Source organism: Apteryx mantelli, chromosome 2, assembly GCF_036417845.1.
Source record: "Apteryx mantelli isolate bAptMan1 chromosome 2, bAptMan1.hap1, whole genome shotgun sequence".
Taxonomy (NCBI): domain Eukaryota; kingdom Metazoa; phylum Chordata; class Aves; order Apterygiformes; family Apterygidae; genus Apteryx; species Apteryx mantelli.
In genome coordinates, this window is record NC_089979.1 from 36574726 (window position 1) to 36587832 (window position 13107).

Consider the following 13107-nt stretch of genomic DNA (forward strand, 5'->3'; position numbering starts at 1 on the left):
TTGTGTTCGTGCAAGGTTCTGCAAAGCTCTGCTTTGCACTTGCTGTTCTGCGTGGCTGAGGGAACTTTGGGCAGAGGTTTGCGCAATGGTTCCACCCACGCTTCACAGCAGGCAAGGTTCAAGCCAGCTCCAGTCCTAAATCTTCACCATTGTGTTAGAAGGCAGCTGACACTGAGTTCGAGTCCTGCATCAAAGGTGGGCTTACCGTGGATCCAGTCCCATGTTAGCACTGTTACATGACTTTGAGAGTCAAACTGGTTTTTCATTGGCTCAGAATAAAGGCAGAGCTGAAGTGCGTCTGTCTTCACCTGAAAGCATACGCAGACCAAAATGAGGTAATTTTAGCTGAGATGGCAATAGTAAGGAAGACACTGCAATAAATGTCCTTATTTCAGCAGACCTGATAGTACAGGCTTTTCCGTCCCAGCACCTACTGGAGAAGTGACTTAGCTAAACAGTATAGCTGCTGGGAAGCACCTGTAGCCATGGCAGGTTTTTGCCTCCATTAAAGACTAGAGGCGGTAAACTTCCCAGGAACATCCATAGCCAAGGGTATGTTGAGAGAAGCTTATTTAGTCATTATTACCTTTCTCTTGGATGTGGATTTTTTTCATTATTCTTGCATATGTGTGATCAAAATCGGCTACTAAAGTGCATTGCTTATATTATAAGCCTTGAAGACTGATAGAAAGTTAGTCAGTGCTTACTTGGTTACAATAAATCTGCCTACTTATTGGTTACAATAAATCAGAGTTAGTCTCAGCTTACTGTTTCTGGTGAGAAACCTCAAGTTTCAATTTTTTAAATCTATCAAATCGTATATAGTTTTCATCCTTGTCTTATAAAGATAAATGATTTTTATGTTATGCTGTTGCTGTGGTTGTGTTATGAACAATTGCATTAATTATTCCACTACTAAGTGAAAGTAGGGAAACCTTGTGCTGTTCAAGTGCTTTGCTATTCCCCTCCACTTTCTCATCACTGTCAACATATATTGTCAGATTCTTCCTTCCATTAATACTTTAGCCTCTTTAGCATACACTAATTAGTAGGGAATTTTTTTTGACAGCTAATATTTAAATTATTTGACTTTATATATTTAGTATCAGTTTCCAAGGAAAAATAAAAAACTTACCAAATACTTTCTTGTGGTACAACTTTTATTTCTATCATTTGAGAAGGCAAGCCACAAATTCAGTTTTATTTTTCAGTTTTTGTATGCAAGAAACAAAAACTTCTAAGCTACTACATTTAGTCATCTGGATCAAAATGGAAGAGTAAAACCAATAGGAGGTTTTAAATGGTTTAGTTTGTTAGAAGATTTTGTGTTCTCTGGTCTTGATGTTCAGAGATTTATGCCAAAATTAAATCATACACGGTTTTCATGTTCATATCCTTTCCACAGGATTAAGGATATTCGAGATTTCATTATCCAGTCTCGTCCAGCATTTGCAACAGCTGATTTTGTTCTTGTGACTACCTTTCCAAATAAAGAGCTAACAGATGAAAACCTGACACTACAAGAAGCAGATATACTTAACACTGTGATTCTTCAGCAATTAAAGTAATCTTACAGCTATTGGTACAATATACGGAGTGTGCTGTGTTGTCATACAAGGGTGTTTACAAAAGATGAAAAAAGGAAAGATCAGTGTCCCTCTTCCCCCTCCCCACTGCCACAGGTTGGATTTTGGGGTTTAATGTCTTCCAGCTATAACATATGTAATTTTATTTTAATCTCTCAAATTGTTCAGTTTTTTTCAATGTTAAAATTAAGTTTCCCTGTGTTAGCAAACTTCAGACTACATCTTGTACTAAATGTGAATGAGAGATCACTTTCTTACTCTTCAATTATTTTGAGTGGGGGAGAGGTGAGCATTTTTCTGAAGGGAACAGTATCTTTCACTCAACTGGTAAGATTTGCACTATAGAAATGTTTTATGCTGCATTGACAAACAGCCATTTGAAAACTTAGCCTGTAGGTTGTTTACCTTTCAAATTGTATTAATACTGAAGTATTCCATTTTGTAGGTTGAGAGATAATTAATGCCCTAATGTAACTTTTGTATATTCTGTTTATAGTGTTTCATTGGTGCAGTATAATTACTTATATTCTAGATTTGATGTAAATTTCCCAATATCGTTGCTGATATGAATGAATCAGTATCAAGAGGTGCAAAGCTCAGCTGTTCCAGACTATATAATAGATTGTTCTCATTTGTATTCTAGTTGTTCTACTTGTGGTGAAAATAAGGATTTTTTTTTTTTTCTTTTCTGAGTTAGAGAAATGGGAGAGACCATTGACATCTGGAGAAATGCTGTGATTCAGATTTCATGAGAGTTGGCCTGTGGTCACTTTGTTTGAACTTGAATGTGCAATCGAGCCTTGTGCAGCTACATAATTCTTCACGTGACTGGTTACTTCAATAACCCAAAACAAAAAAAAATTTGTGTGCACAAACACAGAACTTGTTTATGCAGTCACTTACATGCACAAATGTAGATATGTTAATTGGTCATGTATTTTTGACCTGAATGTCAGGTCTTTGTATTTGGAATTTTGGCCAAAGGCATTTTGTAGTATTCAATGGGGATTTGGTTGTGCAACTTTCATTATACTCATTTGGAAGCTGTACAATTAAACTCCATGTTTAATCTTTGAAATTATATATTTTTTCAAATAACTTGGCCCTACACTGCAGTATGCAGGTAGGAATCTCATGTCATGAAAAACTGGCTACTGTGCTTTAATAGTATACAGATTTGTAATATTTGTAGCTTTATATCAGATGAGTGGACCACACTCTGAAGGAGAGTAAATGGGCTGTATTCCTTGTTCCAGTATATATGTTAAAAATACTGTCTTCACTGATTTTTTTTTCTGAAAATATCAGCATTTATTTATCTATACTTAGCTTATCATTGTTCAATATACTTGATTAACATTACATTTTTACCTCAAAGTACATATTATGAGTAAATTTTAAATGTGCAATTGTATTTGAAGTCATATGTTTTGTAATCTGAATATCTGCATGATTTAAATCATAATTCTTTTCATGTGCTAAAGCAATTAAACTTTTAAGCTTGAAAGACCATAGGCAACATTTTATTCTTGCCAATTTATGTTGTGATGAAGCAGTGGTTGTGTTGCATGCCAAATTCTTGAGCCTAAAGGGAAAGGAATGGGCATTTAATATGCATATATTTTATATGCTAACCCTTCTCTATACAAGAGCAGAGGCCAAAGTCAGATTACTTGTAAAATCAGCATATATTAGCAACTATATCGTGCTGTTCTCACTCTTGGTGAAAATCTTTCCGATAATAAATGAACCAAGAAAGAGCATGCAAGTACTCAGAGGTGCTATTACTAGCTTACCTGCTTAGCTGCTTGCACTATGCTAAAGCTCCAATGATCTTTAAATTCCACTGTTCTGCAGGGAGAGTAGACTGGGATGCTGCTTCCCCTTGCTCATGCAATTTAAGCCTGACAAGCCTCAGAGTGGGCATACAGCGTTCTACAGGCAGGTGAGGGAGTGAGCAGCAAGAGTCTGGAATAATGAATACTGAATTTGTGACATGCTGAGAGCAGTAAATTTGTGTAGTTCCTATTGGATGGATACAGTTGGAATAGGTTCCTGAAGAGATTAAAACTAGAATTGGTTCCATTCAGTTAATCATCAATTCATAATGCAGTGATAAATAACAGTAGGCAGCAACGTGACGAAAATTCAGTAAACTGTAGCTATCAGATCAACTGCATCCATAGACAGCCAAACGTTAAGTTATAAATCTGGAACCACTGACTACAGAAGACACTAGTAGCCTGGAACATAGTGACTCTGAAAAGGAGTTGGACAACAAAATAGGAAAACAATACAGCAGAACTGTTTACACCCCTTAGAGATTTAGAGAGTTTGGCTTTGTGACTGGGAGATGATTTTAACCTCTGTATCTATCCTTGATGAGTTATATGTGCTGGTCCTGGTTCTTAACGTTCACAGAAAAAAATGAAAGCAGCAGTCCTTTATATATTGTATAACATGCGGTTCACTGGCCATTCTAACTTGATTTTAATTGTTTTGTTTTGAAGACACTTTTCCCTCTGCTCTTAGTAAAAATGGTAAAATAGAGCTTTTTGCAACTGGCTTGCAAGGAGAGAGTTAACTCTTCCTGCATGTGCTGTACAGCTACCTGTTTTTAAGGTGGAGACTAACAAGCCACCTTGATAGAAACAAAATTAAAACTCAGGCCTGGAAACACTTGATATTTCAGCTAGGCTTATCTGATAGATCTGACATCAGTCTTACTCTTAATGGAGAACTAGGCCCTATTATTAGGAATATGCCTAAGGCACATTGCCTGAACGTTTCTGCTGTCTCATGTTGCCCATTGTACGCTAACCACACCTGCCACATTGAACAATGGAAAATCTTGAAGATGCTCTTTGCAATTCGTTGTTTTAAAATGTTGGTGTTAGTACAGTCATTCTTAATTGCTGACAAAAGGGTTTAATTTCAAAGGGGTTTTTTTGAAAACTCGGAATCTGGAAGCTAAGTTACACTGTCTGGGTCTCCATGATAAGTACTTTCCCCTCTCTAAAGCAATTACTTAAATGAAGGGAGATAAATGAACAGACAGTGTATCAGTTTGGCAAGCCTGAGAGCAATTTGGTCCTAGGAGGCAAAACAACTATTTTCAGCATGAGGATGCTTGAATGTGGGGATCTATATGGGGACACATCCTAGCTGAAATAGTCACTGTTCTGTTAAAGGTTGTCAGCTGAATCAAAGTCAATACTCTAGGCCACTGAGCTTTTGAAACCTGCTTTCCTTCATTCCTGACTACCTACTAGTTATTGTCTAACTGTTGCTGATCATTCCTGTTGGGTAGAATAGCTCCTACAGTGTGTCAGCTCTTACAGAAAATTGTAGTGATTTGCAAAGTTCCGTTACAAAAGGCAGACCTGAAGCCTTTCCCTTTCCTTCAAAACCTTTCTTCTTCCAGTGTCTTTAGTGCAAAACCACAAGGTAAAGTAAATAAACACTTGGGTACATTAAGCAAGTCTGGATTGTCAGATCTTCACCCAATGTCACTTTTAAATGTTGCACTTCACCTGCTTCTATTTAATGGGTTTTGATAGGTGAGCCCCAAACAATTAAAATCATATAATCAAAATTTGGCGTCTTCCCTTTGTAGTCAACTCCTGGTGCTGGCAGAGAGTTCCTGCCCAAGGACTGCAGCCCTCTAGAGTTCTCAGAAGGGCAGCTCTCTTCCCTCAGGTTCACAGTTAGCTATTGCAAGAATTATTTTTTGGCTTGGTTTATTAGCAAATAAAATTGTTAATCTTTTTGTACTCCAGGCTGCACTAGGCTTGTCCTCTATTCTGTTGTCTTGATAGTTCACATTTAATTTCTTATATAGGTTATCTATCTGACACCTTTGGACTTTGACTCCCTAAGGGACTGTTAATCGTGTATCAGGTTTGCTAAGGTAATGCTTTTTGTATTCCTGTTTTTACAGATCTCAGCCTTTGGAGGACAGTTTTGTCTGTTTGGGGGTTTTTTGGTATTTTTGTAATATCATGTGGTCCAAACTAGGAAGTAAAGTTTAGGTTGCACATATGATGATGGAGTAGGTCACACTGTCAGCAGATAAATTTGAGAAAACTGGAATTTTGAAAGAACTTTGGAAAAACTTTCATTTTCCATGTTTCTTCTCTAACCTACACTGACCTCTTGCACTCAGTAACTTTTACTTGTTATTTACTCAGCTAAACATTATCTGTGTACAGAAAATCCCTTTAAGTTCCATACCAGAGGCTTGAGCCTGCAAATTCTTATGCTACTATGTAATGCTCCTGTATGCTCCTAAGTAATTCCCTAAAGACCACTTATAGGCACATATGAGAATAATTAGCTTCAGGTTTAATGCTTGGATCCTAAGCTTTTTGTGGCTAGGGCCATGTTCCTTTGTGTGTCTAAAATTTCTTTAAAACAATGGCTGCTTAGTTCTAATTGCAGTCTTCTGGCCCTACTGCAATATAATTTTGAAACAATAATAAATCAACTTAATGAGTATATTATTGGTTTCTCCAATTCTAGCTCCTAGTAAGTTTATAAAATTAACTGGTATTATTGCAATGAAACTGTGTTGTTTTTTTTTTTTTCCCCTGGATCTCCAAGCTGATGCATTAATGCATACAATCTATAGCTTCAGTGTAGAGAAAAATATATGGAGGAGAATTGCTTGTTTTCTCTTTCGTTCTCTTTTGAAGTGGTAGTTTAGCTGAACCCATAAAAAGTCAGAACAGGCCAATCTGGCAAGGTCTGTTTGCCTTAGTTGTCTGTATAGGCTTTATTACCCAATCAACTGCGCAAGCAGAGAAGGTAGAGGTGACCTGGAGTCAGGGATTTCCAAATAGCTTTCACTCATGGCCAAGGCCACCAGCAAACACACATTTAGTTTTATGAATTTTCTTAGAATAGTAGCATATGCAAGCTCAGATAGTGCTACTGAATAGTATTTGTACAAGTACAGTAATTAAGCATTTGCTAAATGTTGCCACAAGAGCCCGATTTTTCCTTTCTGGTTTGCCTCTACATAAAGCAGTTTACAAACACTATTTAAGCTGATAATAGTGAATCAGTAGGGCAGATATTTCCTTCCTTCTTCTGTCACTCTGGGGAGCTGATTGTAACCTGCATCAGGTGGTCTTCTGCTAGCAAAGGTTACACGCATGTGGCAGGAAAAGACACTGCTGTCTTACCCCAGCTATTGTAGCACTCTTTGAGCTTGCAGTTTACACTTCTCATGCTGTGTGACTGCCACTCTTTCTTCATAAATGTCATGCTTCTTCCTTGTATTCTTGCCTACTTGAGCATCTGTCACTGAAATTGAGTCTTCTGACAACATATTTTCATTCCATGCTTTCAGAGTTAAAGATCTATTATATTGTGCCACCATTCATTTTGTTTGACCTTCTGCAGCTAATGCTTCTACTTCAAGTGTTAGACTGATGAGGAAAAGTGAGTAATGCTTTGCTTGGGTGGCTACTTAGGCTGATCATGTAGTAGTTTCTTTTCTGCCTAAAATTTACTTTCTTAAGGATAGAACTCAATAGATTGCATCTCAAGGATCCATCTTGTTTGCCATAGCTAAGCTGAATTTTCCCAAATCAAAAAGCTTGAATATCTTGTGTGCTGCTTCTCTGTTGCTACTACTCTGAATGTATTTGTATCTGGCTGTTTCTCAGCCACTCTCTGGCCAGAACAAAACCCTTTAATCCACAGGGAGAGGTAAAAAATGCAGGATTTGTTTTAGAAGCATGAGCCTTTTCCCCTAGAGTGAACTAAAATATTGTAAACATGAGGGGTGTTTCCAGTGAAGTTGGCTGCAAATATCATAATGGATATAAGAAGGGAATGGTAAGGACAAAGGGCCTTGAGAGTGAGGGGTGGCTGGTTCTCACTTAATAGTAGACTATTATAGATTTATGTTTTCCCATTGCTTTTCTGTCTTTTGAATGTTAGAATGATGGAAAAAGTTGCTGAGGGCCTCCCTCTTTCCTCGCTATTTTTGACTAAGGGGACAATTATCACCTTTAACCTAAGGTCAGAGCACTTTGCCAATATTTCTGACTCTGGGTCTCATAGTTTCATGCCAATAATGAGATTTTAGTTGCTGTTGGAGCTGATCTGTCAACCAATGACATGCCAAAAACGGCAGATATCACAGTCTAACTGTGGGGGAATTTCATCATCATCGTTGTTGTTTTTTCTTCTGCATTTCCTAAAGCAGAACATCAGTCTAGATTGCTGCAGAAGTCAGCAGAGGTTTGTTCTCGTTCTGTGAGCCAACGGAATTTTCTAAGTGAAGAAGTAAAGAAGAGCCAAAAAAGCTCCAGCAGCGAAAGGTGACTTTGCTTACGAGCTCTTTCTGAGCACTGAATCTGTCCCTTGAAGTTTTCCCTGGTTGCAGTATCCAGTGACTGGGTTAAAATAGGAGCGATGAATCATAGAATAATTTAGGTTGAAAGCTACCTCTGGAGTTCATTTGTATCCTACATTTCTTTCACCCTACTCTCCAGACTTAGCAAGGAGCAAATAAATCAGCTTGGATTTAAACCCATGGTAGTACAGAAAATCTGTGGAGTTGCATATGAGAAATATTGAGTAGGAGGTAATGAATGACTTGGCTGAGGAAAAACATGCAGATGTCCCCAAATATCCATCTTTTCATTTTAAATGTGCATCACTTGTTGGGACCATTGACACCAGTAACAACTCTTACAAGAGGAACTTGACACACCTTATTTCACAAATACAGAAGTGTTGGCAACACTGAAAATGTTACACCTGATGATGGGCAGAGATGTCATAAAAGGAAAAGACTCCAAGAGTGTAACATAATCTGTACCCCCAAAGTCATGACTTTATAAGGTTTTTGGAATGTAACTCAGTTATTTGTCTCTTTTCAATTTGAGATTAGCAAGACTGGCTTTTAGGGCTGCATGTAGTTCTTACCCAGAAGAATTTTCCAGGTCTCTTCATGTTTCTTCAAAATTCTTTCTCTGAATGATATGGCTGGTATAATTTCTTTGTTCATTCGTGAGGAGAAAGTAATAATGGAGGTGGATTTTAATTGCTATAAGAGGCTTGCACCAATGAGTATAGCAAGGGAGGTTCTTTTTTTCTCCTGTGAGTACAGATTGTTCTCTACTATTGCATATAGAAAAAACAAGCATATTAATAAAATTCTAATCTTGATAAGATATATCTGCATCATCAGATATATGATATATGTAAATGGGAATATATAGAAGCTTATCAGAATAAACAGCAAACAAAAACAATAGGTAGTATCACAAAGTAACAATCACTTTGTGATTAGGAATTTGATTTGATCTTTTTTTTTCTGTTACATTTTAAAGTAAACAAAAGATAGCTCTGCACCTGAACTTTAGTATAAAGGGTTTATGCAACATGCATCTTGCCAACTTATTTGAACAGAAAGGCTACTGTATTCATGAGACTCTGCATACCAAAATTTAATGTCAATAAAATGGAACATCTCTATGTAGTTTGATAGATCCATATTTGTGTAATCAGCAATAGATATAAACTCATTCTTGGAATCTGTCCTGACACATGCCTCTCTTGGGATTTTAATTAATACAAAAATACAAAGCCACCTTCTGCTCTCCTTGTCAAAGTTATAGAGGAGACTTTCAAGAGCAGTGCACATTGTTTTTTCTTCCTATGGAAGTTTTAGATAAAATTCCTACTGGCGTTGATGAGATGGGAAGCAGGCTGATCCCTAGTGTTTTGGTCAACTTCTACTACAAAAGAACTCCAAAGGAACGGCTTTGAAATGTTTTCAAGGAAAAAAGCTATATGAGTCTATATAGATTTCAATATATGAGTGCATGGTAAGAGAAAGTTAACAGTTCTATGGTTAAAATAGAAAATGCAGAAGTTCTAGTTACTGGCAAAGCTATGAAAAGAATTCATTTCAGAAAGAGTGGGATGGCAGCCATTCTGCAGATCTGAGCTGAAGCAAAGTAGTCCAGAATCTTCAGCAAACCACAACATCGTGACAACTGGTGTAGATCAAATGAAACATAATGTTTAATATTTTAATGCTTTAACTTGAAATAATTTCTGAAATGAAGCAGCTTTTTAAACGGAGAAAAGAAAATAAATATTTCATTTTGAATGGAGTAAAAGGAAATAATTAATCTGTTCTTGTTTTGTTTTTATTTCCAGGCCAAGCAATTTTGGAAAAACAAACCAGATGTAATGATTTTGACAGACCAAAATTTGCTCTCTTTTTCCCACAAAACATTGTTGGCCAAAATGTTTTTCCAAATCTGTGTGGTCTTGACTCCCTTGGCTTGTGCACAAAATCTATGATATGATGCCTAAACGAAGAACAGAATCTCTCCACAGTGCCCTTTCAGAGTGTAATTCAGAGCAAAAGTCTTCAGGACAGATTATTCTTTTGCATGATCAATAGCTTGTGTTTTTGGAGAAAGATAAATTTCTTCTAAGAGCTGATCACCAAAACTGAATTCAAAGCCTGCATTTCTTTGAAAGTCCTTGAAACTCTAAGAGTGGGATTCAGTTCAGAGGCTGACACCCAAATGTGGGTATCTACCTGTATGCGTTTACGTGTGAGAAAAGTGTCAAAGCTTCTCTTCTAGTCAGTGGAGATTCAGGACTTGATTAAGTTGTCATAATGAGATCTAAGAAGTCTTTAGGTGTCCAAGATGCCATGAAGTTGGCAGATTTGACCTATAGGAAACATACCTTTATGAAGTGAACCTGGAGATTGCATGGGGTACCACAGGGCATTTCAAGTGGTTTTAGACACCTGTTTGTGGGCAAACCTCATCAGCTTCAGTCATTTAAGTCTACAGTTTTATTCATTTCACCCTGAAGTAGACCCACATACTTGGGCAGCAGCTGACATTAAGCTCTCTGATTGTGTTGACTAGATCTCCACTGACTCTAGACCTAGTTCACATACGGTTCTACAGGTAGGTTTCTTAATCTGTGAGCTAACTCCTCCTCTAGCTCTCTGTCACTCTGAAAATGGGACTTTAAATTTTTTTTTCCTAAAAATAAATAATTGTGCAGTCTTCAGCTACACAATTTAATATTCTATTTTTCTTATGATATCATACATTATTATTTCTATCCCACTCCATACATATGTAGCACCCAATTTTTTTCCTTCTCGCATGCTTACCATATATGCATTGCAAAATCTAACTACACTGAAATTAAGAATTCAAAAAGACTGTTAACTTAGGAAAAACACCCACCTTAATAATATAATTTTTCCCCAAATAAGCATAACAAGCAGTGAAAATTCTGTTTCCTTATTTATTGTTGTCTAGCAGACTTTGGCAATACATAAATTATAATGGTGGCCATACAGTGCTGCTGATCGTTGCACATGTTTTACTTGGAAGGCTCAAGATATATTATTTTCTGGATGTTTTTACTGGTAGTTCTCTGCACAAAGGTTCAAAGTTAATTGACAGTGTGGTTTGGTGTACTGATCTTTAGCAATAGCTGTAGTAGTGGAACACCTTAATAAATGTTGTTCAAGGCCAGCTTCCAAGGCAAAATGTTCAGGGCTGAATATTATCACCTAATAACTTTGATCAGAGTGCTAACAAATATTTGCATAAGTACATGCATGTGAATTCAGTCTCCTATATTTTATTTACTGTTTGGAATAGGGTCTGTCTGAGATCTGTTCTGGAAACGTAGGTTCATGGTTTCAACTTACTGGGCTCTCCTCCTCTTCTTCCTGACTCCATCATGTTGCAGCTCCTGAGTGTCCTCTTGTCCATTCTTCTCCTGCCTCTCACTCCTTTCCTAACCTCTGTTGTCCCTGGCTCCCCCCCCCCCCCAACAGAAATTTAGTTCAGTCATGATCATGTCATGTCATGATCAGTCATTCCTCTCTCACCTGCCTCTGAGCTTACTGAACACACCATTTATTATTACAGTCTGGAGTGCTTCTTAGGTGTTGTTTTTTGAGCTTCCCATCATTTGAATTTATACCCTTTTCACTCAAGGGATCTTCTTCCCAGTATCTTTAATCAAGTCAAGCCTCAAAACCAGTACCTCATCCTCACCCCTGGTGAGCAATGTCAGTCAGTTTTGCTCCTCTTATTAAAATGTTATCTCTTGGCTTCTGCATAACTGCTCTAAATTATTCCCTTCCCATCCATCCTCATAACAAAACACTTCTTGCTCTCTGTCACTGCAATAATTTTGCCCTCCAGTCCTATCTACATCTGTTCATAATTTTGCTACAAAGGTCATTTATCTAGACAGTGATCCCTCCTCCCTAACATTTTTCTCCTGCCTCTTTTATAGCAGCAAAGATAAAACAGCTTCTTTTCACTTTCAAGGAAAATCATAGCTCACTCCTTTCATATCTGTCATCTGGTATTCACTATACTGTTGTCATGTTTTAGATATGACCGGATCAAGATTCTTTTAGTGCCTGTGGTAAACTCAACATTAGCCAAGCTGCTCAGATATTCAGATCACTAGTTGGCATGCTGATAACACTGCTTTGTTGTTTCCATGCACTCCTCTACATAGACCCTATTCACTGTTGTCTCTTATCTTTTTCTTAGATTGTTAACTCTTTGGGAGAAGCATAGTCCTTTTGTTCTGTGCTTGTGTAATTCTTATAAGGTTCTGATCCACCACCACTGGTGTGGCAATAATATTGACAATAAATAATAAGAGTAAAAATGTTCTTAGCAGAAAGGCCAAGGAATAAGCATGTACACTTGTGCCATCATTTAGCTGTAGAATCCAAATCTCAGGTCAGATTCAGCTGATTGCTCAGCCGCCACCTCTCCTCAGGCTGTGCCGGGAGCTTCCACAGTTAGCTTGGATATTCTGAATTGCATCCAGGTGTCTACCATCTGGCATTGCAATACTTCCAGTAGGAACCTAATGTCAAGCACCTGCAGATAGTTCTTCAGTATACTAGATTGTGGTATATCCGTACCCAGCACTTATATTGTCTGATTATGACTTCTGCAGATTCTGCAGAGCTGCCAATGCTCTATCGCATCATCAAATTTCAGGAAAAGTCCTTTGATAGTAGTTTTTTATAGATGCAGGATAATGTCTTCTAACTCCAGATGTGCAATTTTAAAACTGCAATAGAAAACACTTGTCTTGCTCTTTTTACACAGTTTGTCTGAAAAATACATGGAAATAACTAATGTGCCAAGAGTATGAGGCATAGTTAACAGAACCAATATTACTGAATGTTGCTTGCAGAGTTAATGGTTTCATTTGTAATTTTTAACACTAGTTTTTAGCCCTTATAAAGATGCTATTCCTTACTCCAAGTTCTTACATTCAAGAAATAAAATAGTCATGAAATGAGTCATTTTGATGTGGAGCATATATTTTTAGAAAACTTCTCTTGATTGTGCACCTTTCCTGAAGTTTCACTTACCTGGAAAGAGCAGTCAAGCTGAACTGTTGTGTAAAGTAGAGAAGAGGTCTTTCTCCCTCCACTTAAAGAGCAGTACAGTCATCATTAAAGAAGAGATCA

The 13107-nt window shown here is 37.4% G+C and overlaps 1 protein-coding gene across 3 annotated transcripts in view; it reads left to right on the forward strand.

Moving 5' to 3' along the window:
• Nucleotides 1-13107, forward strand: part of UBXN2B (UBX domain protein 2B) — a 40876-nt gene that overhangs the window by 15292 nt on the left and 12477 nt on the right. For all 3 annotated transcript variants that reach the window (XM_067290484.1, XM_067290483.1, XM_013954746.2), the window contains one exon: nt 1406-1564. In XM_067290484.1, the coding sequence (XP_067146585.1) occupies nt 1406-1564 (159 nt within the window). The remainder of the gene's footprint in view (nt 1-1405; nt 1565-13107) is intronic.